Raw genomic sequence first — 27,741 nt, forward strand, 5'->3', positions numbered from 1 at the left:
ATAACTCCTCTCATCATAATTATGATGAATGTGGGTATATTTATTTTTAAAACACCTTTTTCTTTGGATATGTTCAGAAACTACACCGAAATGTACTAGTGTCATTAAGGGAGTATGGGGTAGGAGAACCTTGAAGACAAATGTAATACTCATAGAATTCTATGAACCTAAACTATGTAGTAAGGTGTTCTAAATAGGTTAGCAACTAATGGACTATTTTTTCTTGTAATAATGATCCAATTTTAAAGCCATAACATGTTTTCAATGCATACTCCTATGTGGTCAAAACAAGTTGAAAGGTCAATAATAGAGTAGGAATTAATGTTTTGTGTTATTAGAAGGATTTTAGATCATAAATAATATATTTATGATTTTGTTAAATGTTTGGGTAAAAGATGTCAAAAATGTCAAAATGTTGCTCGAGAACTTTTTGACAACAAATTGTGCCTTTTGGGCTCTAGCCAAACTTATCCTTCCAATAATCATGAACACTTAAAAAGTCAAATAATGGAGTTATTTTGTGCCTACATAAGGGCATGTATGTAAAAAATATACATGGTTGTTGTATTTTTATGAATGAAGAAAACAAATGTTAATTTTCTTACAATTTTCCTCTTTGTTCATCCTATTATTCTTCCATAATGATTGGTGGTGATTTAAATTGAACAAACATGCAGAGCTATATTAAGTAGGATGACACTAAACTTATAGGAGTATGGAGATTTTTAGAAGCAACTTACTAAGATCCGGTTTGGAACCCTCTCCATTTCAAGGGTTTGGACATCAAATGCCCCTAACATGATTTTCCATTGTGGTAAATTCATCGACCTAGGAGGAAAGTGCATAGAGCTTATGTGAAATATGATCCCAAAATAATTTTTAAGGGATGTTTTTGGGAGTCAAAGATTTTGAAATCCCTAACATGGTATCTTCATGTGATCAATTTGTAAAGAAGGGTAAATTATTGTGCATATGAGCATTTTGAATGGATCAACCCAATTTGATTATGGGATTGATGTTCTGAGGTTTTTCTTATCACTATTGAAATAATTTCCTTGTTCTTTCAAATCCATTGGAGGACACGTACTTTATAATTCAAGCCTAATTAGGCCTAGTAGACCTAATTAGCCAAATAAGTGTTTACACAATAGGAGGGTGAGTTAGAACTTGCAGCTTTGGAAACTAAAACAAATTGAAAAAAGGTGGTCAGAAATCAAATTAATTTGAGAGGCCCTTTGGATAGTTCAAGAAATAATATAAAATTACTCATTAGGTCAACTTGATTCAATCAAGCCTATTTCCTAGTAAAGTTTTGGTAGTCAATGAAATAGTTGTAGAATATTACCAATGGTGGTGGGATTGAGATATCTTGAGTATGGTAAGTATTCTTTGATCCACTCCATATTAACATGGATTAATTTTCATGCATATAGAGAGTAGGTCCTACTCTATCTGGGATTAGGTCAAGTAAGTGATCTTAAGGATCTTGTATATAGATTACCTCTATATTTGTGATGAAGTCTCTAAAGCTCCAAAAGCACTAGAAATATCATTTAGGACCTTAAGGTGATAAGGGACCTTATGATTGTTGGGTTTGTACACCAAAGTTGATTAGTTTGTCAACATAGTCCAAAGAAAACAAGTTTCCATGTTGGCTCTGCTTTACCATCACTAGAAGCATAATAAAATGTCTTCTAATATCTAGGTTTTAAGTTTCTCATTTTATGTTTAGCGAAACTTTCTAGAAATCTAGATAAAAAAATGAAAAATACTTTTTACATGCAAAATATTTCAAAGACAATTTTCCTTCACACTTACCTTAACCTCTCGATAACATCTTAGAAATCATGGTTTCAAACTTTTCTTGTTCCCTTTCCTCTTTATTAATTTCTACTAATTCATTAAAATATCTACCAAATCTTGCAAAACTAGTAGAATGTGTAGAAATATCACAATAAATTTTATTTTTTCCTTTAAACTTTAGGTAAATAGTCGCTAAGCTTATTCATTTTAAAGGTTAATAACTTACTAGTTATTGCTTCTCTTGTTTCATGCATAATAGTGTTTTTATCCTCAGTAGAAACCCACCTTGCTTCCAGAGAAAGATAAGATACTCAAATCCATAGTACAAAATCACTTTTGTATATGAATGTTAGATGTATCATATAATAGGAGACATAAGAAAATGCCAACATCTAAAATAAATTAATAAAATTAGTTAGGGATAAAATTGTAACAAGTGTCATAATCATAGTATTCAAAGGGTAAATTAATATGTTTAAAATTAGAAAATTAAATCTCAATGAAAATTTAGAATTATATATGATTTAATAATATTAATTATAGATATTATAGATAAGATATGGTCACATGAGTTGTATTGAATCCTCCAAGTTTGAAGTAAAACAATATTTTATATAGTGTATTTAAAAAAAAAAATTAAACAACTTTATTAGAAAAATCTAAATAAAATGCATGGATATAAAAATAGTTTACACAAGCTAATAATCTTTACTGCTAGTGAGGAATGGTAACCTAATAATTAATGAATATAAGTAAATAGGAAATAAGTGTACTTAGTGCTATTAGATAAACACACACGAGGACAAGTTAGGGTATTATAGACAACCCACCATTATGGATATGTATGGTGCATTCAATCATGTACAATGTAGCACATGGCCTAGTTATGTTCACTTTGTGTATTGTTTCTTAACTTCTATGATTCCCCATATATATGGATTATTGATATCTTAACCTTGTAAGGATAATAATAGACCAAGGGAATATGGTCTCCTTGCTCAATATGGACAAATAATTGAACATATCAATCTCTATTCATACCTATGTTCCTAAACTGATTGTATCAAATGAATCTTTTTGTGTCTACATATTAAAGAATATAATTGTTTTAAGTAGTAATCAATTTTTTTTTGAAATGTAAAATAATTCAAATAAATGTGTTGAATTTCTTCAAACACAATGACATACTAGTATATTAGATCAGTATGTATTTAGTTTACAAAAAAAAATGAAACCTAAGAATTAACTTCATTTAAATTTAGCTAAGATAAATTTATAATTGTGACAAATATTCCTTAACCATAAATTTATAAAACCCATATCACATAGTATCAAATGAAAATTTGCATAAAAATTTGCTATCTTGATTAATTGAAATAATCATCTTATAATTAGGAATAAAAAGAAAATTAAAAATAATAAAAACACGGTAACATACGAATTTCATTTACTATTTTGGGATTTTTTCTAATGATATCGGGTAAGAATAAATCGAATAACTTCTGGCATCTTCACGAGTCGGCAGCTGGGTGAATCATTAGCTATTTTATTAAACCATATATATTTGTTCCTCTGATCTTATGTTATTTTACCACCATTCCCAAGCTTCTATTCAGTTGTAGGAATCAGTTTGGTTGGTTGCTATCATAGCTGTTCTTTCTCTTCCCCTAAACCTTCTATATATTCATGTTCCTCCGATCATAACTTATTGAGAAGGTTTATAAAAATCATAGATAATTAAGTAAATTTAGAGAAGAACGCGAAGATGCAGATATTCGTGAAGAGCCTGAAAGGAGAACCTATCACCCTTGAGGTCGAGAGCCGTGACACTATCGAAAATGTCAAGGCAAAAATACAAGTGAGTGTTAACATTTGTAAAAAATTAGGTCTTCTGAATTTCATTCTTTTTACTAATTGGCATTTGAGTGATAGAAACTTTTATTTCAATATTTTTAGATTATTTCTTTAAGTGTGGGCCGTTTCATCTTTTATGTAAGATGAGTGGTGTATCTTAGCAGTAGCTTTTGTACGTTGATTGCTGTCTTGGGCATATTTTTCTACTTGCATTGAGTTTAGACTGAAATTGACTGTGTTGCTGCAGGCAGGGGAGGGTATCGCAGCAGATCAGCAGCGGCTGATATATAATGGGAAAGAAATGGAAGATGGAAGAAAAATTTCGGATTACAACATCCAAAAGGAATCAACTCTTCTTTCGAGATTGGGGTTAAGGGGAGGCCTTTCCATCAAGGTGAAAACCCTAACTGGGAAAGAGGTGGAGCTTAATATCCAACCCACTGATACCGTTCAACGGATCAAAGAGATGGTTGAGGAAAAGGAAAGAATACCACCGCTACAGCAAAGGTAGGAAGTTTTGTTGACATAATTGTAGCATCCTTAGGAGTTTCAATTTCATGGTATTTTAAAAGAATGGAAAGAGGCAAGATATATGGAATGGTATTTCATAATGAATATTGTCGTGCAGACTCATATGTGGTGGAAGGCAAATGAATGATGATGGTAAACTCGAACAATATGATGTTGAGGGAGGCTGTGTTCTACACCTTGTACTTGCTTTACGCGGTGGCTGCTAGTAATTTTTCTTAGAACTATGCATTAGTAATAGTCGGCATTCTTCTGTCTGCAGCTTTTATGGTGCTGTTCGTAGGCCTCTTATTTGTTGAAAGGGAAAACATTTTGAACAAAGCATTTACGCTATTTTGCTCCATTATTGTTTTTTCCTCTTAACTATCTCAAAATCTACATGTTTTGCATCTCGGTGTTTGATTTTCATATCTGCTTGGCAATGCAGAAATTAATAAATATGGAGACAAACATTCATTTTATTTTATCTATTGATTAATTTGGAACAATGAATATCTATGTGAGTGACCTTGATGCCTGTCATAATGCTGGGTTAGCATTACTATTCATAGATGGTATTAAACAGAAGTATCTTATGCTTAATCCTTGCAGCACTTCGTCAATATAGAAAGATTGTTTTGCATTAGCCCAGATGTTTTTTGCATTTTATAGTTAGAAGGCTTAGTTCTGTACTTGTGTCTCAACTAAAGATCTATTTTTATGTTCTCTTTGGTATCTGACGGATTTTAATCTAAGGAGAGCTTAGTTTGGGCTTGAAAGCTCTTTGGCTGAATGAGTTTGTGGCTTAAGACAAGTCGTGAGTCTAAATGTATCTAAAAGATTCATGTTCTAGAGGAATATATTTGTTGTAATAACATAGATTCTTTTACTAACGTAGTTTTTCTAAATCTAGATTGTTTGTGAGAGATTCAAGTGAGACAAACCTCTAAATTCAAATTGTAAGATCTAGGAAAAACGATTTGTCTTTGCCTCTCGGCCTTGGTTGCATATGGTTATGTTCACAGACATAAAAATTGGTCCAAATTTTCAACAGAATCTTCGTCATGTTAAACTATAGTTATTCTTTGGACACACTTCTTTTTAAAGAATAAAATTATTGCTTCTTCTCAAATCTTTTAAGCATTTTTGTCTTTGAAATCTGGTTCCCTAGTCTCAAGTTATCAAAGGTTAATGAAGCATTCCAAAAAACGTGTTTCATTTCAAAATCTGAACTTTTCCATCAAAAAGGTTAAGATATGTTTCCAAAATACATGTTTTCATTTCAATCATTAACCATTAACCTTATCTAAAAAGATTAAGGTTTGGGCTCTAAAACACTTATTTCAGTTTCAAATCTTAACATCTCCACTTTAAAAAAAAAGGTTAAGATAAATTGCTAAAATTAACCTCTCATCCAAAAAGTTCAGATAAGAAGTTCAAAATAAACATTTTCAAAACAGTTATTAACTTTTTTTTTCAGCTGATAAAAATAAAATATTGAAAAGTGGAGAGAATAGGTAAATACAGAACCAAAGAGAAGGCGTCCAATTTTGACAAACTAGCATCACTGCTTGTATATGATGAAGAGCTCCAAATGTTTCAAAGAAACTGAAGAGTATCTTATACGCATCTATCAACCTACGACACAATTACAATGTTGTAGGAGATTCTTAAGACATTTTTGCAATGAATTTAGTGGTCCATGTGAGTTTGAAGGTAACGAATAAGTTGAATAATGATTGGTAATTCTCAAGTCCACTCCCAAGGCCAGTTTGCAGATGTAAGTTTCAAAGCAATTAGCAGCGGAGTTTTGAAGTTTTAAGAGGGAACATGTTGAAGCTTATTACATTCCAACCCACGTGCAAATGCCCTCGCCTTTAATGAAATCTCATTTGCGCTTCCTTTTAACAATACATGAGAACCCTTTGACATAATACTCCATGATGGGAATCGCCTTCATTAGCTTAGTGGATTAATCTAAAATATCAAGATTGTAAATGGGTCAACGCAGGTGCACAATTCTCTCCTTCATGCCTGCGCACGGAAGGGACATCTTCACATGAGCAGTCAGTGTGTCGATGAGGATCACTTAGACTTGAGGATACCTTGAACAAAACGAACCTGCAGTGTAGTACATTGCCTCACACCATGAATGTGAACAATCCACGTGGGTAAGGAATTCCTTGAGCGCCTCATTACTAACCCACGATACTACCTAATGTTTTAAAATTTGAATATCTGTACTCTCAACCCGTGGCATCTAGAATGGTGGAGGTACAACCACAGTCACGGGTCATTTGATGTAATGCCTCGATAGAAAGGTGGTGAGCATGGACAGAGCATGTAAACTGTTTACCGGAATGCTTGACAAGCTTAGGGTCATTATAGAGAAGTCGTATAATGCATAGCGTTCCAGTAAGCACCCCGTGGTCTTGATCAAGTGGGAGGCAATTGTGCAATGTCACTAAGAATCAGCTCCATTGGCATTGAATCCGCAGGCATTGAATCTCTTCTCACAATGGGTCTCGAATGGGCTCAAAACCATGCCATGCAAAACTCAATGACTTGCTGAGAGAATTTAAGAAGAATGGCAAGGCATGTGAAATGCTTGACAAAATGAAATGCTCGTGTCTTCCTCCTGGCCCACAGCTCTAGAAGCTTCACTGAGCTTATCTTCAAACATTGAGTATGTGAGTATCACACCCCGATCTTGGTTTACCTGTGAACGCACAAAGGAACCACTCAAGCACACGCATTGAAAGAAAAACTGTGTGTACATGTCATTGTCTGGAATCCAATCAAGTATGCAGTTGTGAATCATTGTGCTACTTTCAATAATCACAAAATGCTAAGTTCGCAGATGATATTACCACACCAATAGAGTCATGTGAGCTATCTGTTTTCTCTTAAATATATCGTCAAGGACAGGTCATCCAAATTCAGATTATCATCCTTGGCAAGTGACAACTTACATATAGAATGGGGTGTCATATACGTTATCCAGAGCCTTAAGAAATGACAGATTTGGTATGATAAAATAAACACAGAATAGCAATATCAAAGAATTCAGGGTGGTATCAAAAGAATTACACAGAAATATTCAGTCCAATACAATTTGTGCATGTGATTAAATGATCTTCAGTAGTACCCCTATGAATGCTTAGTACGAGATCCTGAACATGGTGATTCTCAGGTCAAATGCATAATGGCAAGCTGCATGTAGGCAAAATGTATAATCACTTGACAAAATGATTCAAAGTAACGATGGAATATACAATTATGAGATGTGAGACCAAACAATCACATGGATTGTAGTGGTTGAGAGTTGTACACAAAATGAAGTGTTCAATCATGTCTTAAGCTTGTCTCGATAAAATGAAAATAGTGAGCATGGAAGCTAAATCACCACCTTGGTTGTAGTTATAGATATCAAGTTCATCTTTTGATTCTATTTGTAAAGTTGTAGGAGGAGCCACCATCTAGAAGAATGGCCGATATGTGATCAAAGTTTAGATGAAGAAATTCTTTGACATAGTCCAAGTTTAGATTTTTCATCTAAGTTAAGACTACAAAAGCTCTCTCAAAACACATAATTGGAGGAAGTTATTAACCACTAGGTAGTAGTTCGTAACCTCTATCTCTATAAATAGGATCATTTTGGCTTTGTAAGGGACTTTTTTGGACTTTGGAATATGAGAACACTTATGTTAGAATTTTGGTGATAAGATAATATTTGGAAAGTGTGTACAGATTTTGTCTTTGTAATCGAAAATTCTTCTTAGCTTCTTAGTGCAAAAAAATAAAAGAATGTGCAATTTGAGTTCTCTTCTTTCAAAATCTAAATGGTTAAAAATGTTGATTCTCTTTGTAGTAAGCATTTTCATGGTATTATGCAAATGTTTATGAATCTTTGAATCAACCTTGTGCTAGTGGCAATTCTCAAGAGTAGATCTTGATTGTTGTTATTAGTGGTTTAAGTTAGTCCCAGAAATTTGTGAAGTCATGTGGTGGATTCGTCATCAATAACTTTCTCTCTATCTTTCAAGTTTTAATTCATTTTTATTGAAAAATCAAATACACCCATAACACAAGGGTGCTGCCCCTCTCAAATGCATAGGAAGATTGTAATCTGGTAATGATTGGTTTCAATCTCTCCAACTGTTGGTACAATTGTCATTTTTTACAGGGCAAACAGGGTCAATTTAAGAAATTGTTATCACAGTGACAAATCTATTTACCAACATGTCAACAACATATGATCCATTGTCAGTAGTAAACTTCTAAAGTGAAGTGGAATAGAGAGAATTATTTACAATGGTAATGATAAATGCACACATGCCTTAATCATAGGCCCTAATACTATAAACCTAACTACTTAGAGTTTGTCTATAAACTAGATATGCAAAAGAGTTTGTTTATGAACAAACGTTATCTCTATGAGTATATGCTATGAGAAGTAAAGGAAGGGTATCCGTGTAGAAAAGAAATAGTTGAGTTCTATTTAGAAATTTTTAGTTTTCTTATAATTTTATTTGGAAAGGTTTCTTTTCAAAAAGATTAACAAAACTATTCAAAGAGGCCATTTTGATTTGAATAAGTAAAGCAGTATTATGTTTTGAGAAAAACTAAAAAGCATAATATTGATTGGGTTTAATAATAAAAGCATTATGGTCATTAAAAAGATTATAAAAAAATAGAATAGAAACAGTATTGTTTCTCTTGTTAGAACAATTTACACTATGTGAATTCCTGAGCAAAGAGTCTAAAACACATGCCAATAAATTGCAAGAAATTATGAAAACAATATTAAAGTAATGAAGAACAATATTTTTAATCAATGAAATAGAAAAACTTGGGAGGAGATATCGATAGAAAAAAAAAGTAGATTTTATGAGAGAAAATAATAGTTCATATTGAATCAGTACAAAGCCCTTGGCCCTGACGGGTTCCCCATACCTTCTTCCAGGTTTTTTAGGACATTTTTAAGTATGACGTTGTTCATGCTATAGGAGACTTTTTTAGAATAGGGAAGCAATGGAAGGAACTCAATCAAACCTTCATTGTTCTCATTCCTAAGTTTGAGGACACCCAAAGGATGTAGATCTTTGCTAAAGTTATAGTGAATCACCTCAAGACCCTCCTTGACAAATTTATTAGTCCTCATCAGAATGGCTATGCCTAGAAGATAGATTCTTGACATAGTCATAACTACTCATGAGGTGATACACTCAAAGGAAAAATCTAAAAACCCAAATATGGCCCTTAAACTTGATATTTCTAAAGCTTATGATAAGGTTAGGCATAACCTTTTGTTTGACATTCTTGCCAAACTTGGCTTTAATGAGAGGGTCCTACAAATTATTAAGAATGTTGTGACTTTTGTTACCTTCTTGGTTATTGTTAATGGTGCCCTAGGTAACTTATTCTCTTCCTCTCAAGACCTTCATCAATGTGACCCCTATCCCCTTATCTCTTTATTGTTGTTATAGAAGTTTTAAACTGAAATATTGTCACTTTATCTAACTCTGGTAAAATTAAGGGTATCAAGCCTACTTCTTGGTGCCTCCCCCAAGTCCTACAATAGTTTTTGGATGATTTTTTTCTATTTGGCATCTCTTCCATCCATGAAGCTAGAGGGTGGAAGGACACCCTGACTCTGTATGCTCTAGTCTCTGGCCAATGTGTAAACCACCACAAAAGTAAAGTTTATTTTTTCAACACTTGTGCCAGTCTACAAGAAAAGGTTACTAGCATCCTTGGGTGCTAGGAGGTGATCCTCCATGAAACCTATCTTGGTTTACTACTCACTATTAAGGAGATCCTAAACCATTTCTAGAATGGCCTTGTGGGATGTCTCCAAAGAAAGCTAGTAGGGTGGAAAGGGAAAATATTGAGTAATGTTGGGAAAATTCAACTCCTCTCAGCCTCCCTAAAAGGCATCTTGGTGTATTTCCTATCTATTTTCAATCTCCCAGGCCAATTTAGAGATATCATTGAAAAAAATTCAGCATAATTTCCTGTGGACTAGAACTAAAGAAAAGGAAAGAATGACCCTAGTTAGCTAGGAGAAAGTTTGCAAGCCTAAAGCTTAAGGAGAATTGAGTCTAAGAAGAATTGGAAAATTGAATCAGGCTCCATTAACTAAAATTGGCTAGAAGTTAGTGAATTCCCAAGGTAGCTGGAGTAACATCATAATAGCCAAATAGTTTGGGGAATTGTCTTCCCACCAATTTATAGTGGCACAGGCTCTGTCCTAGGGCTTTAAGGTCTGGAATAACATTGTTAACACCTAAAAGATCCTAAGAAAAGGGTGTCATTATATCATGGAGAATGGTAATTCAAAGACCTTTGGTAAGACCAATGGATCCATGAGGAACCCCTCATGCAAACTAAGTTTTCCCCTTTGCATGAGATGTGCACTAGAATGTATGGCCCTTGGACTCGGGACTTTATTAGGGCACCCCTAAAATAAATGGATTACTTTTGGAAATCTCTAGCCAAGACAATTGATTTTAGCTCGAGAACTGTAGAATCTCTTTCACACCTATAGGATTCCCCTCATCCTAGTTGAGGACTCCTTGGTGTGGAAACTCACACCCACGGGGGAGTTTACTATTAAGCTTGCTTATATTAGTGGGCTAGCAGGGGAAGCGACACATGCCGATTGGTGAAAAGCTTGGCACCCTTGGAATCTACCTAAAATAAACTTATTTTGGTGGTTGACTCTACATGGGTCAATCCTCACTATTGACAACCTCCAGTGGTGTGCTTGCCAACTTGCCAACTATTGCATTTGATGCCTCAAAGATGTTGAATCCATTATGCACGTACTTATCCATTGTTCCTTTGCCATGGACGTGTGAAGGGAGGTTCTTGCTTTATTGGGAGTTGGTTGGTGTATGGATAATGAGTTGAAGAAATTTTCCCACTGGGAGGGCCTGACTACCCACCCTTATCTTAGAAACCTTTGGTTGATTCTCCCACCTTATGTCTCATAGAAAATGTGGAAGGAGAAAAAAAATAGGATTTTCAAGGAGCAAGCCACAACTAGCTTGGGGTGGCCCAAATAATGTTATCAAGATTGCAAAGGAATGTAGCCAGATTTGGTGATGGAAACTTCCCCCGCCGCCCCCACCCCCGCCCCCCGCCCCCCCTCCACTTTCATCCCTCAAGTGAAACTAATAGGAAGTGGGCTTTGGCTTGGAACATGGCACCAATGGTGACATAGTTTGACAATTCCAAAATCCACCCCCCCCCCCCCCGCCCCCCCTCCACTTTCATCCCTCAAGTGAAACTAATAGGAAGTGGGCTTTGGCTTGGAACATGGCACCAATGGTGACATAGTTTGACAATTCCAAAATCCAAGAAAGAAAGGATACAGTTTGGCACTACCCCCCAAGTATTGGATAAAGTTAAATTTTGATGGGTCGGCCATGATGGGCAACAGTGTTGTGGGGGGTATCCTCTGGAACAACATGAGAAAGTTGGTGGCCACTTATTCAATAAATTATGGTGAAGGTTCTAATAATAAAGCTGAGATGATTGTGCCTTTGTCTAAAAATGGCGAGAACTCAGGGAGAAACTAAGCTGATCATAGAGGGGGACTCTATGCTAATCATCAAAGCTGCTAAGGCAAAGGGAAAACGCAATTGGTCAGTTAAAATAATTATCGATGAAATACAAATGATGATGGAGGATTATCAATATATCCGCATGGCACATATATATATCGGGAATGAAATAGCGTATGACGTTGCCAAAGCAGGCCACAGTGTCATGCAGTTAGTGGAATGAGATGGTGCTAGTTTATTGCCATCATCAACTCAAATGGTGATTGAAATGGAGCATACCTCCAATAATGACACATGAAATATCAAATTAAGTGGTAGGTCTCCTTGTCTACACATGACCATTAGAATGTGTGCTCAGTAAGGGGGTTTTTTGGCATGTTTGGATGTTGATTAACATTTATGTTTTGACTACCATGAACATTGATGACTACAGTAAAAAGACGTAGAGGGTGATATTCAGTAAGATTTAACGATTAATTTCATAATAACCATAAAGGTAGGTTGGTTAATTCCAACAATTGGCAATGAGCATTTGCGGATGGAAACGATTTGCCCATGCATACTGTTATAGGAGATTTTGGATTTTTGGGAAATATTGCGGATTCATGATGACTATACAATGTGTTTTGACATTTTATATTTTGCAACTCTAAAACCTGGTGCAAGGCTATGTCATCGGAAGAGTTTGTTGCGGACCCGGGCAAAAGAAAACATTGAGGGCTGAGGATTTTCCTCTAGATGGCAAGAAATGGCAAAGGCAAGGTAAGGTCAATGAGGAGGCAAGTTTATAGAAATTCTTCAAATCCAAGGAAGAACCAACAAGATTGTGTGATGGGTTTGTGTAGGCTGCCCTCCCTAAGCCTTGGGATACCATTTGCTATGTGATATTAGATACTTGGAGGACAATTGTCAGGAACTATGTTATTATCATTTTCCTATCCTAAATCATTTCAGAAATCTTGACCTTATTTCCTTTCTGTTTCTGCTACTGCAATCGGTGGAGGATAGTATCTTTAAGACTAAAAAGAAAGACAAGGAGGGGAAACCCTTCTACCTTATCCACTAAAGACTGATATATAAACTTTTCATCCAGCACTTGACTCATATATGGAGGAAGGAAAATAACTGATTATGCTAAACTCGAACAATATGGTGTTGAGGGAGGCTGTGTTCTACACCTTGTACTGAAATTACGCGGTGGCTGCTAATAACTTTTTCTTAGAACTATGCATTAGTAATAGTCGGTATTCTTCTGTCTGCAGCTTTTATGGTGCTGTTCGTATGCCCCTTATTTGTACAAGCATTTACGCTATTATGCTCCATTATTATTTTTCCCTCTTAACTATCTCAAAATCTACATGTTTTGCATCTCGGTGTTTGATTTTCATATCTGCTTGGCAATGCAGAAATTAATAAATATGGAGACAAACATTCATTTTATTTTATATATTGATTAATCTGGAACAATGAATATCTATGTGAGTGACCTTGATGCCTGTCATGACGCTGGGTTAGCATTACTATTCGTTGATGGTATTTAACAGAAGTATCTTATGCTTAATCCTTGCGGCACTTCGTCAATATAGAAAGATTGTTTTGCATTACACCAGATGTCTTTTGCATTTTATAGTTAGAAGGCTTAGGTCTGTACTTGTGTCTCAACTAAAGATCTATTTTTATGTTCTCTTTGGTATCTGACGGATCTTAATCTAAGGAGAGCTTAGTTTGGGCTTGAAAGCTCTTTGACTGAATGAGTTTGTTGCTGAAGACAAGTCGTGATTCTAAATGTATCTAAAAGATTGATGTTCTAATAAACATACATTCTTTTCCTAACCTAGTTTTATTGAGCCTAGATTGTTTATGAGATACTCAAGTGAAACAAACCTCTAAATTCAAATTGTAAGATCTAGGAAAAACGATTTGTCTTCGCCTCTCAACCTTGGCTGCATGGTTAAAAACATATGAACCGTTGTTGGTAGTAAATTTCTCAAGTGAAGTGGAATAGAGAGAATTATTTACAATGGTAAGAATAAATGCACACATGCCTTAATCACAAGCCCTAATAATAGAAACCTAACTGCATTCACCATGACCAACACTTCAAACAGCCCCACTGTCCTTAGAGGTTGTCTATAAACTAGATATGCACGAGAGTTTGTTTATGAATAAACGTTATCTCTTTCATAGATTTATATGAAATTTCTATGAGTGTATGCTGCAAGAAGTAGAGGAAGGGTAACCATGTATAAAACAAATAGCTAAGTTCTATTTGGAAAATTTTCGTTTTCTTATAGTTTTATTTGTAAAGGTCTCTTTTCAAAAATATTAACAAAACCATTCAAAGAGGCCAATTTGAATAAGTAAAGCAGTATTATATTTTGAGAAATACTAAAAAGCATAATATTCACGGGGTTTAATAATAAGAGCATTGTGGTCATTAAAAAGATACAAAAAAATAAGAATAGAAACAGTAGTGTTTCCCTTGTTAGAGCAAATTTACATCTGTGTGAATTGCTGGCCAAAGAGTAGAAAACACATGCCAAAAAATTGCAAGAAATTATGCAAACAATATTAAAGTAATATAGAACAATACTTTTAATTAATAAAATAGAAAACCTCCGCAGGAGTGCTCTATAGAAAAAAAAGTACATTTTATTAGAGAAAATAACAGTTCCAAGAATTTCAATAGTAGGATGAAAAAGAATAAAATAATTAAAGCTTGTTTTTTCCTTTCTTACTATATGTTTATATTTTTACAATGCGTACTATCCTCATAAAATGTGTCAACATGGGAACTAAAGATATGAAGATTTCAAAAATTTATAATAATTAAAACTAAATTGAGTAGGAAGAAAATCATATCATGATGATAGTATATAAAGAATAAACTAATATGCATTCTCAAAAACTAAGTGAAAGATAATTATTTTATAAAAATAAATTAAAATTTTACAAAATTACAAATGAGTGATTTTTTCTTATTAATTAGAATATATATATGGGAAACATTATATTTATATTAATAATAACTAGTTCAAAAGAGCTCCTAGAGAAAAGAACTAGAAAAGAAAAACTATGATCATTGTCTTATACAGAAAAGGAATGCAAAACAAGAAATACTGCATCAAGAGAGAGTATCTATCAACACTAATGGATCTTGTCTTAGGGATTGTAAGATAAAGAATATAGTAACTACAAAGAGGCAAAAACTCATATGAATTCCCAAAGACAAGACCCAGAGCCCAGTGAAAAATGTCACAAAGATTACTGTCCCTAAGCTACATCGAAAAATCCATTTAAGAACATTATATTAGAAAGCCATCTAATGCAAGTGTAATCTAGGACCTTGACCTGCATATAATATCTCAAAAGAGCAAGTGAGATCCATAAAAGAAAAAACATGTGAAATCATAGAGAAGTCATGGTTTACTGTCAAATAAAAAATGAGGGTTCAATCTTATTCAAAACATATTCTTTTGTAATAATATTAACCAAGTTTGGGAGATAAAGGAGGTTAAGTGGGAAAAGTAAAGAGTAAATATAAACACCATCAGTATTCAAATTAGTCAGACAATCAACTAAAAGATTTTCTTCTCTATAAGTATGCATGATGTAACATTTAAAGATTGAATCAAGAAGAGACTATACTTGATGTAATATATATTGTATGGACCAACTAGGTACAAGATTATTAATACATGAATTAATAATAATTGATGAATCCGCTTCAACATGTAGCTTAGAAATAGAAAGTGATTTTGCAAGTTCCAAACTAAAAAGCATGGCCAAGGCCTCAGCTTTGTTATTGGTACTCTAACGGAGAGAAGAAGAATTTTCTACAATCACATGACCTTTAAAATCTCTAATGACTATGCCATAGCTAGAGCTACCTAGATTTCATCTAGAGGCCCCATCAAAATTGAGTTTAAAATAACCCTCACTTGGAGGAATCCACTTGGTTTGTGCTCGGATAAGAGGAATCTTGGGAGGACAAAATGGAGCAAGAAGATGAGGGAAAAGTAAACCCTTCCACCACTAAATAATGTAGCCATCCCAAGGAGAAAAAAAAATGTTTAACCTTATATTTACTTACTGAAGCATTAACAAGCTCAATAGTTGATCTCTCTAATCCTTCCAAAAATTGAGATATTGGAGATGATGTCTGTCTAATATTTCTCTTGTTTCTTTTCCATCAAATTTCTCATACTACAAATGCTAGGATGCACTTCCGAAGACATGAAAAAATTGATTTAGAGTATAATATTAGCCATGCTTGGAATAAATCCCATAGATATTTTGTGCAAAAGGGCAGTTTAAGAGGAGGTGGTCTATTGTTTTTATAGCTTGCAGACATTGCACACAGTTAAAGGGATCATAAATGCTCAATCTATGAAGATGATCACTAGTTAAAATTTGATTCTTAAGTGCAAGCCATGCAAAGCATCTTTCTTTTGGTAGGATTGAGCTATTCCAGTAGAATTCAAAAGCACGATACGTGGTCTGATTATATTGGTTGTGTTGGAGAGCCAAGTATCCTACTTTAATAGAGTATTTACCATCTTTAGCTGCAACCCAAAAGAGGTAAAATGGATGATTATACATAAAGACATTTCTTTCAGCTAGAGCTTGTTTGAAAGAAGCAACGTGGTTATGGGATATGGGAAGAGTTGAGGGTCTTGCCAAATGACTAGCTCTGTGAATCTATGAATAGATGAGACATAAGTAGAAAATGATGTCCCCCAAGCTTCAATCACTATGTTTGAAAAATCCTTTAGCGAATCAATAGTGGCCGGGGGAGGAGATTTTTGAAAGTTATTTTTTGATAGATTAGTCTCTTGAAGAAAGACTAGATCACATTAGATAGCATCAAGACACTGCTTGATCCTATTACATTTGTCAGGGGCATTAATGCCCATGACATTCTATGAGAGGATCTTCATACTAATAAGGAGCACTCTTGTCTCTCCTTGCCAATCATTTAGATGTAGGAAAATTACCATCCAAAGTTGATTGGATCCCTGCATCAACTTCTATTTTAACTTTAGATGCTTTCGACGGTCTACCCCTAGGTTTAGAAAATTTCATAGTTATAGGAGATGTGTAGAGGGGGGGTTTCAATATAGACAATCTCTAGGAGAAATAAAAACTAATATTAGTAAGAAGTGGACCATCACAGAGGGACCTAATCTGACTAGAACTATCTATTTGAGCAATAGACTTTTGGATCTAAAACATTCATGGAGTTGTCCAACCTAGGTGAAGGGGGATCTAAATTAAAGTTTAAACTATCCTCATGTGGGTCATGGAGCATGTTATCTTCATCAAAGAATTTGGGAGGAATTGGAATAGTACACTCTACTGCTAAAATTTGGGCATATACAAAAGATAATGAATGTCCTTGGGAAACTAATGCATCTTCTAATCTAGACAAGAAAGAAAGAGGTTGATCATTAAAAATGAGCTCATTAACAACAAAATCCATCTCAGAGGGATGAATAACATCTTCTTCACTGGCACTCAGGTATGTAATTGCAAGTTTAGAAGGTTTCAATGATGTGAAAAGAGATTGATGTAGACTTATATAGTTATCTCGATGAGTATTCCATTCAGAAACAAGATGGGTCAAAAACAACATAGTATAGCTAAGGAAAATCTAAATAAAATGAATAGATATAAACATAATTTACAACTACTAAGGATTGATAATAAAAAATTAATGAATATAAATTATGTGTGTTTGGCTCTATCAAATGAATACATGTATTTGAATATATATTATTAAAATTAAAATTGATGGTTGCATTAGAAAAAAAGTATTTGTTGAAATGTGTGAAAGAAAGTTATTTATTAGGCACAATCCATCATTATGGGTCTATCTTGTACATTTAAACTTGTAAAATGTATTATATTCAAATATACATTCCTAACATTTGTATAGAAAGATCAAATATTTTGTGAAGCACTAACTTTCTTTTTTGGTGACGACAAGTTGGTGGAAGTATGAAATTAGAGATTGCACAAAACTACACAATCTATATATGTTGAAACTATTATATTTTAATGAAAAATGATATAGACACAAATTTTACATACAATAAGTTGTTATGTAGAAGTATTGTTGAACATAATTTTTCATATAGTCTTAGCCTTTTACAATCTATTAACTTGGGAACTACATGAACATTTTAGAGATTTCTAGTTGGTAGTATTTTGTATCTTACAACTATAAATTTTTGTATTTAACAATTATAAAACTTAATATTTTGCATGTTATTTTGCTATAATTATTAATGTAGAATTTATCAAAAAATAATAATTGTAAAATGTATGTAGTGTTTAAATTGTTCAACATATATACCTACAAATAATTTTGGTTTAAGTAGATATTAGATAGTGTTCGGGTTGGTTTTATAGATAATCCAAGAAAATTAGATACTAATTTATGTTTACTCTTGTTTAGAAAAGTTAACCATCACTATCGTTTTCGTCAACTAGAGCATAATGCATTGTTGAAACATTAGCTTCCTCTTTCCATAGTAGCACAATAATTTATATTACTCATGATTCTAATTTTCATTGTAGTATCTATTATCATATATTTGAAATTTAAAAAGTGTCACATTGTTGCTTTTTTTCCCATAATTTTTTTGATGAATAGTTCCTTCATTATATTAAAAAAATAGAATAAAGTTACATATTCAAAAAAAAAGGGGCTAGGGGAAATAAGACCGCCCCACAAGTTCATATGGCCAAAGGCCAGAAATCAACTATTCATCAAAAGAAACTCTTAGAAAACATAAAAATCCTCAAGATGCCAATGCAATCCCAACCAAAGGAGGAGGATCCTTATCATCAGAGCCCCACCCAAGTGTGGTGCGAGTACATAGCTTAGGGGGAGCCCATCTATCATTAGTAGCATTAGCATTATCTTCATCCTTCTCTCTCTTAGGCTTGTGAGCAGAAATGGCTAAGTCCAGCCAGGAAAACACCCACTTGGGTCTGAGTGCGTTGAGGGCCAACAAGTAGTAGGAGTAGTAGGAGGAGCTATTAGGGACCACCCTGAGCCAAGCCTCCAAGGAGGCAAGGTAGAGAAGTGTCGACCACTAGATCCTCCAGAAGAGCGGCACCAACCAAAAGCACCACCACTGGGAGAGCAGTGCGGTAGAGAGCGAGGTGTGTGTGAGAAGCAAGTAGAATTGCTACATCCTCAACAATGACTACAAGGAGGAGTACGATCACTAGAGGCCAAATCCAATGGAACATGAGCTACCATACAAGGGGCATTTCCCCAATGAGCCAAGAGCTCCTATAAGTAAGCGACCTCCAAAGCCACTTTATTTGTTTGTACTTGAATCTGCAACATGACATTGTTATAAATACATACTTTAGCATACATAGTAACATTAATGTCAAGTGTTTTGTGAGAATAAATAGATGTATTGTGATCTTTCCAAATGGTAAATAATATCTCCAATCTAAAAGCATGCCATATCTGGGTGTACTTGAAGGGTATGTGAGTATTGTCATCTAGAACAACCGTATGCCAAGAAAAAGCTTTTGGGTGGAAGAGGTAAAAGAGATCATGGATCCATTGCCAGTAACATTGATCCCATCTACATAACCAAAAAATGTGCAAAAAGGTCTCTGATTGACCACTAAAAGGGCAACGGGGGTCAAGAACACCTAGGTACTATAGCCAAGGGCCCAAAGGAAAGCCTTGGAAAAGAATACAGTAGGAAAAATATGCAATTTTAGGTTCAATAATGGCTTTCCACACAATGAAGAACCTATAACTCCAAGTACGGTGAGAAGATTGCAAATGCCATTGATGGTTGAGAGCTTCAACCATGGGTAGGTGAGGAACTAGCCATTGGTAGCCCAACCTAGGCTTATAGCTAGTTACTAGGGTGTCTGGATACTACTTCCAGTCTTTCCACCAAGGGCAAGAGGATTGAATTCCTACTTTATGTAACAAATGTGGAGGCAACATAGAAACTAGAAGATGAAAGGTTTGTTGATATGGACGAGTGAGCTAGAATTGCACTTTCATATCCTCCCACAATTGTAAGATTATAGTAACTTTGGAGAAAAGGTCTTTAGGGGTCCTTATGCAATGTTTTAAAAAATGTAGAGCACTTGCCCCATGCACTTTAGCCAGGGGAACACCTTGGGTAGAAAATAAAGGTGACCACAAGAGATTGTGTTGCTTCATAGAGAGCCCATCTCTAAACCCATTGCCAAGCCAATGAAGCCAACCATTAACTACTTCCTAGGCTTTCCAAATAATCTTGGCAACAAAAGCACCCTGAATCTAGATAGGTTCAATGGTGACAAGAAGGGTCTGAAATCCAATCCACTTATAGGCTAACCAGTGAACTAGAAAGCCTAAAAAAATACAATGTCTTAACAAAATCTTCTAGGCTTCATTGCTGGAAAGAGATTGGATGACCCATTTGGCACATAAAGAAATAACTTTCTTCTGGGTGGATAGTAAGCCTAGGCCACCAAACTCTTTGGGAAGACAACAAAAATCCTGGGAGACTCTATGAAAGCCTTGATGAGAAGCATTTGATGCCTAGAGGAAGTCATGTAATAGGCACTCAAGTTTGAGATAAGAGGCCTTTGAAGGAACCCAATAGGATGAATAGTACACATGGGTGGTGGCCAACACTTTGGAACAAATCTAGAATTTTCCCACAAGGAAGAGAGGTTTGGTGATCCAATACTCTATCTTCTTTTCTATTCTAGTAAGAATCACATTCTAAAGCTCGACGATAGAGGCTTGCAAGGAAAAGGGATGCCCGAAAAATGAAAGACTTCCCCATGGTAAACCCATCTCCATTGATATTTCCCAAGCCAACTAGGATAGGGAAGGGAATACTACCTATAGCAAAGGGTTTGTGCCACTAAATAGTACACCCTGAAGCAAGACAAAATGTGTTAAGACATTGGGAAGTGGAGGAAAGATTCTCTTCATCCTAAATGAGAGTGAGGAAGGAGTCATCTAGAAAATGACCATTCACAAGATAATCAAGGGAATTAAAAAGAAAAATACCATGGACCCTCCCTTGTGAGATGGCATTTGCGAACAAATACCCAAAACCTTTGGCTACCAACACATATAAAGTGGGTGCCAATGGGAAGCCTTGTTGAATTGAATGATAAAGGCCAAAGGCTTGAGACTAATAGCCATTAATGGAAATGCAAATAGAGGAATCCCCAAAAAGCATCTAGACTGACTATAAAAAAAAGTAGGGCCAAACCCAAATGCCTGAAGCATTGCAAGGATGACAAGCCACTCAATCTGGTCATAAGCTTTGGAAAAATCAATCTTGAGAAAGATAGCCTATTGCTTGGAATGTCAAGCCTATTCCATCCCTTCCCACATAGAAATTATATTGTCCAAGATGTAATAGTATTTGATAAAACCCATTTATTCAAGGTGAATGATCTAAGGAAGAAGATGATGGATTTTAAGAGAGAGAGCCTTGGCAATGATCTTGTAGAAGACATTCAAAAAATTGAAGGTCTTACAATTGCATATATTTTCAGGGTCACCTAACTTAGGTATGAATTTGATATTCCCCTTGTTATTGATATTTCCTAGAGAGTAGGAATTCTAGGCCTCAATGTAAGCCTTATGTAGGTCTAGTCCAATCTCATCCCAAAAGATTTTGTAAAATTCATGAGGGAAACCATCACAGCTAGGGACCTTATCATCTACCATGGAGAAGAAAACTTCCTTGAGGTCTACTAAAGTGAGCTTTTATTCATAGAATGCATATTTTTTTGGAGCAACTCTTTTAGGAGTGACATCTAAACAAACCTGCAAGGCTTGATTCTGGGCTTTTGAGGGACCCTGTACTGTGAAAAAAAAATCATAGTGGTAAATGAAAGCTTGGAGAATGTTAGGAAGCTCACAAAAGGTATGCTAACCCTCCCAAATGCATTGGATCCCCATCGCAGAATGGCGAGCCATTAACACATTGAAAAGTTTCTTCGAAGCTTGATCACCAACCTCCAGTGAGTGAAAGTGGGCTTTGAATTAAGCTCCCTGGGTAGTATAATTGTTTGCAAACTACTTTTGATGGTAAAGATTAGTAAGCTGAACCTAGAGATCTATATCAAACATATTCATGGCTAGAACTTTAGTGCCTATAAAAATATCTTTGGTAGTGGCCTCATAGGATCTCTTTCTCTAACTGGCCAACTACCTCCCATAAATGTGAAAAAAAACTCATAGTAGGGGTGATGGCATCATTCCACCACTAAATCCACCTAGAGGAAGATTGAGGCCTAGGTTCAAGGCTCCAAGATTGTAAAATATGAGTAGAAGTGGGCGGATGTGACAGCACTAAAGTATTAAGGTAAAACTAAGTTTTATAATTATAAGGAGGGGTAGAATGCCAGGTAGTAGAGAAGTGGATGGGAAAATGGTCAGAAAGAGTCACATCAGGTAGGGGAGTGACAGGTAGCAGACTTGTGTGAGAAAAAGAAATAAAGGACTGAGCAAAAATCATATCACAGTCCAACCTTTTAAGGAACTTGTTAGCTTCCTCTCAAAACTTGGACCATGTGTACCAAAAACCATCAGTCTGGCAGAAATTAACATTGGGATAAAAAAGACCCAACTTGTTCCATATGTAAAACTAGGCTTCTCACTCTCCAGCTAACCATCAAAAATGTAGAAGGCCCACTTTATCGATAGCCAACTCAACCATATTAAAATCTTTGCAGAATATCTAGGTGGTAGGTGACAAAGAACTAGCTAGCCACCTACACAAGTATGAGTGATCAACTGCATCATTAGGGGCATAGATATTGACAATGCGAAATAAATGATTTTGAAAAGATAAAAAAATTCAAACAACTCCTTGCTTGGGGTTAGAACCATGGGAAATAATAAAAGGGAAAAGCCAAGGGGAGAAGAGAGTGACTGCACCACCTTCACCAGCTTCATTTTGACAAGAAAAGCTAACATATCACATGGCAAGATGAGTTGAGAAGAAACCTAGAGACTTTGATCTCTTATAGGTGCAAAACATCAATATTGCCAAGCCTATGCTTGGTATCATGAACAAAATATTTTCTAAGTAGGTCTATTAGCCCCCACACATTCTAAGAGAGAAAATTCATATCAAAATAGCTTTCATATTCTCCTCATCACAAAGCGAGGAAAAGTTGTTATATAAGAAAGTAGATGATTCAAACAAGGGGTCACCCAAAGTTATGGCTCTTCAATTATCCCTAGTGATAGAAACTACATTTTGACCTTTAGGGCTATGAGAGTGACAAAGAGATAGAGAGGAAATCATGGAAGCTGCTTGAGGCACTTGATCCCAAGTGGCTTGGACCTTTGACTATTATGTCCCGTACAATGCAAGGTTTAAAATAGGTGGCGGTACAACCATGGGAGCCTCAAGTGTTGTGGGGGCAAGAGGAGCCACACTAGAGCTGGGACGGTTGGGTTCTCAAGAAATAGGGCTTGGCTTAGTAGTACCCTTTCCTTTCTTGACAACCATTGTCCATTCATCCTTTTTAATGGCCAGAGCTGGATTGGGTTCCTATACCAAAGAGTGATTGTGCTTGGAAAGAGGATAATCCTTTATCTTGTGGCTAACAGATCGACACCAAAAGTAGGTATTCAAGAGATTTAGTTAAAGCACCTTTTGGGTAAAGGTGGTAGCATGAATCTAAATTTCCATGAATTCCTTAAAGTCCCTATAGAGGTTGACCTCAACACAGACCCTCCGCTAATGGCAGGCATTGAAAAATTTGTTTAGTTCGACACAAATCACTTTGTCCATAATTTGGGAAATTTTTAGGAGGAAAGACCAGTAAGCGATGGGTAACCCAGGAAATTCTATCCAAACTAGAACCCTAAGTTTATAGTCATCTGAGACACAAAAGTCTCATAAACATCTATGAAAAACAAGCAGAGATGAGTGAACTGTCCATGACCCATGGCTGAAAATAATCTCAACCTAGGAGGGATTACCAAAACAAAACAAAAGGAAGCCCTTAGTGAGGCTCTGAATCCCTTCAGGGCGAATCTCGTGGGGGGTCAAGGCCTTGGTTACCCATTCATGTAGCATGCTTTTAGATGGAGTGCAACCCACAAAATACCAAAGAAGAGTTTGGGTTTCTATCGATTGACAAGCATATTCAAAAGTAGACATATTCAAAACCAGGTTAGGAGAGGAATTACCTTGTGAAATACCTTGGGCACAAATTTGTGCGAGTTTTTTCTCGATAGGGCTGTTTTTGTATGTAGGAACAACTCTAGCACTAGCAGCATCTAAAGGGATGGAGAAGGCCGAGGCCATTATATCCTAAAGTAAATTCCCACACTAAATGTGGAATGATAGACAGTAAGGTAGAAAAGGGCTCAGACACAAGCTATACAAACCCTAGAAAAGTACATTTCCTCTCAAAACACGAAAACTAGCTCATTTCTTGTAATTTTAATGATTTAAGGTTCGTTAAAATATCAAATAAATTTAATAAATAGAAGAGAATAATGTCCAATATATGAATGACCTTGCAATAAAATAATTTTAATGATTTAATAAATTAAAAAAATTATATATTTACTTTTGCAAAATTTGATTAAAATAAAAAATATTAATCATTAATTAAGTATATGAGCACAATAGTTGATATTATGCTATACTATTGCAATCACGTGCCTTAGTAGTGATTAATTTTTTTCAATTTTAAATTATTTTATCTAAGTATTTAAATGGAAATTTATTATCACTTTTCATTTTTCTACTGATTATTTTAATTTTCTAAATCATTAAAATTATTCTAATCTAATTTGATTGGCTAATATATCTGAGTGTTATAGAGGGCACTTTTAGAAAACACTAACTATATCATGAGGCAACATTTTAGAATGATCCTATATATTAAAATATATAAAAAAATTAATATTTTTAGATTAATTGTCTCTCTTATAGTTTTAGATTAAAAATCACCTGACTTGCTAATAGGTTAAATACTTAATTTATGTTTTAGGTCATAACATTATCCCAATTTAATGTCTAATGTCCAATTTATATTGAATTCATGCTATTTAAAAGTATCTTAACTACAAATGGATTCTTTATCAAACTTTTATTATCTATGTTCAACTATTTAATAAATTTATTTAATAATTTAATAAACTAGAAATTATGGCAAATTATGACAAATAAAAGCCACTGTGTGGCACTTGTGTTACTAGAAATCTTGATCTTGTGGAAAATCTTTATTATAAGTTTTACAAAACCATAGGTCAAATTTTTGATATACTTACCAAATCCATTTCAAATGAATGTAACATTAAGGGCAATATATGAGTAAGAACTATTGTATTTTTTTTTAATGTTTACCAATGTCATCATTTGACAAACGATTACTTTGTTCTTACATGTTTATGAAATATTTGTATTTATAGGATTCATCAATTGTAAATAAAACCTCTCTTCTTCTTCCTTTTGTATGTTACATTGTAGCTTCTTCTTATTTGTACATTTTGTGAAGAAGTTCTACTATTTTCCATTTGATGGTATCAACATATATAACCTTTTTCAAGTACGCTCTTCACCATTTAAGCTAGCACTTATTTGTTTCTTTACCTATTGGTTTATCTCTCTAGAGTATTCAATCTCCTATTTTAGAGCTAATGATACGTCCTATCCATGCTACTCTTGGATTTCCTCTTGATGCTCCATCATAGTTTAATTTTTTCCATCTAATTCGAGGTAGAACCCATCTAGTTGTAGGTTTTTCTTGGTGTAAATTAAAGGTAGGTTAATTAAATTTGTCAAATTCTTTTTCATTTCAGCATCCCATTCTAAAAATGATCCTTCTTCTTTTACAACTTTTCTTAGGGTCTATACATAACCTTTGTAATGCAAGTTTCTATTTTATTGAGAAGGGAGTGGATGTTGAGTTTTGAATTTACAAAAATACTCGTATTTCATTCTTTCCAAATTTCCCACAAGAGGATAGAAGGAGAGATTTCCATAATTTACCATCTATCTTACCTTTTCATTTAGTAGGCCAACTCATTAAATGCTTTTATAAATTCTCTAATAGTGTAGAAGACAAATTCAACATCTTACTAAGCCATCTCCAAAAAAATTGCATGAAAAGACATAGATATAATATATGATGTGTTGTTTCTAAGTTTTCTTTAAACATAGTGGACATCTACATGGTCCCTTGAAGGCCATCTTGCTCAACCTTTCAACTATAACTATCCTCTTTTGAATTTCTAACCAAAGGAATAATCCTTCTTTGGGTAAGCATGATGAATCCCAACATAGCTTAAGGGAAATGCATGTCTTTTCTCATCTTTATGGTGAGGTTAATTTCATATCCTCTCTTTACACTATACTTCCCATCTTTATGATACTAGCCTATCCTCTCTATTTATGTGATTGACCTATCTTTAATTGAGGGTCTATTTAGAGATTTCTTTTTCTTCATATGTTCAATCTATTTCTTTCAAAGATATTGATTTCCATAGATCGTTCCCATTTACTCTTTCTTGAATCTTATAGTTGGCTAATTGATTACCCCATAGGTTTATTCAAGAAATTTTTATATTAATAGGGAGGTTGAGAGAGTCCAGGGGGGATGCCCATCCTAGAAATCTTCCCTAAATAAAGCTTCATTTCTATTTATTGCATCCCAACTTAAGAATTTGTTGATAAGATTTTGATATTTCAACATAAAGTTCCATATCTTGGATCCTTTGGGTGAATTACCAACTCTGAATAAAGATGTTGGGTCAATGTAGTTTCAATATTTATGATATAGGATATAAACCCATTTATTGTTTCATTATTGGTACATTCTCCAAACTATTTTTGCACCTAATGCTTCCTCCTGCCAATTTAGGTTGTTGATTCCCAACCCTCCCACTTCTTTGGGTTTCCATATATTATCCCAGTTTATGAGTGCCAATTTCTTTTTCTCTTCCAATCGTTTCCAAAAAAATTCCTAACTTTTCCTTCAAGTTTTTCATTCACACTCTTGGGTAAATATGACAATAGGTATGTATGAATATCTAAAAGAACCACTTTAATTTTTAGATTTATTCCTACCTTGGTCAGCCATCTCCATTTCCAATTTTATGTTTTCTTTGCTATTTTTTCTAATATGCTATTCCATGTTTTGACACTTTTCCTATATCTTTCTAAATATATCCCTAGATACCTACATTGGAATACACCTTTTTTAAATCTCATTTCTATAAATATGACTTCCTTCATTTCTTCTTCTAGATTGATGAAAAAATTATCTATTTTTTCTACATTTACTTTTTGCCTAGATGCTTCCATGTATTTTAGTATAATTTGTCTAAAATTTTGAGCTTCTATTATTGTACTTTCCCCAGGTATAATAGTGTCATCTATGATTTTTTTATGTGAGACATTCAGGGTATTTTTTTCTTTCATCACTCCTTAAATTTTTCCTCATGTTTGTGCTTTAGTTATTGCTCTACCAAATCCTTTTTCCATAATAATAAATAGAAAGGTGAAATAGGATCTCCTTGCCTAAGACCTCTTAAAATATTAAGAAAATGTTCTAGTGAACCATTAATAAAAAATGAGATCTTTGGAGTTGATATACAATTAAAAGTAATATTTATCCATTTTCATAAGAGCCCAAAGGCTTCTAATGTTTTAAAAAGGAACTGCAATCTAACATATCATAAGCTTTTCGTGTGTCTAGTTTCATGAGCATGTATTCTTTTTTGTTAATTTTTGCTAAGTGTATAGTTTCTTGAATGATTGTAATTTCATCCAGAATAGATCTACCTAGTACAAATCTGGTTTTCTCTATTGAAATGAGATTAGGTAGGATACTCTTTATCCTAAGAGCTAGTGTTTTGGATAATATTTTATATATTGTATTACATAATGCTATCAGTCTGAAATCTCTAGGTCTTCCATGATTCATTTTCTTAGGAATAAGTGTTAAGAAGGTATGATTAGTCTTTGACAGTATT

General features: G+C 34.4%; 1 protein-coding gene across 5 annotated transcripts in view; it reads left to right on the forward strand.

Moving 5' to 3' along the window:
* Positions 1–3,568: 3,568 nt before the first annotated feature.
* The window catches only part of LOC149536689 (ubiquitin-NEDD8-like protein RUB2), a 231,204-nt gene continuing 207,031 nt past the window's right edge, over positions 3,569–27,741 (forward strand). For 2 of the 5 annotated variants that reach the window (XM_089803009.1, XM_089803010.1), the window contains exons 1-3: positions 3,569–3,665; positions 3,909–4,164; positions 4,286–4,389. Coding sequence is in view for 3 of the 5 variants with exons in the window: in XM_089803010.1 (XP_089659136.1) it covers positions 3,569–3,665; positions 3,909–4,164; positions 4,286–4,389 (457 nt within the window). In the remaining 2 variants the exon portion in view is untranslated. Of the gene's footprint in view, positions 3,666–3,904; positions 4,172–4,285; positions 4,390–27,741 lie in introns of all 5 variants that reach the window. The other 3 variants (XM_089803011.1, XM_089803012.1, XM_089803013.1) reach the window with 3 other exon arrangements.

The sequence above is a fragment of the Cupressus sempervirens genome, chromosome 10 (assembly GCF_028749045.1).
Source record: "Cupressus sempervirens isolate cs-2001-9-10 chromosome 10, ASM2874904v1, whole genome shotgun sequence".
Taxonomy (NCBI): Eukaryota; Viridiplantae; Streptophyta; class Pinopsida; order Cupressales; family Cupressaceae; genus Cupressus; species Cupressus sempervirens.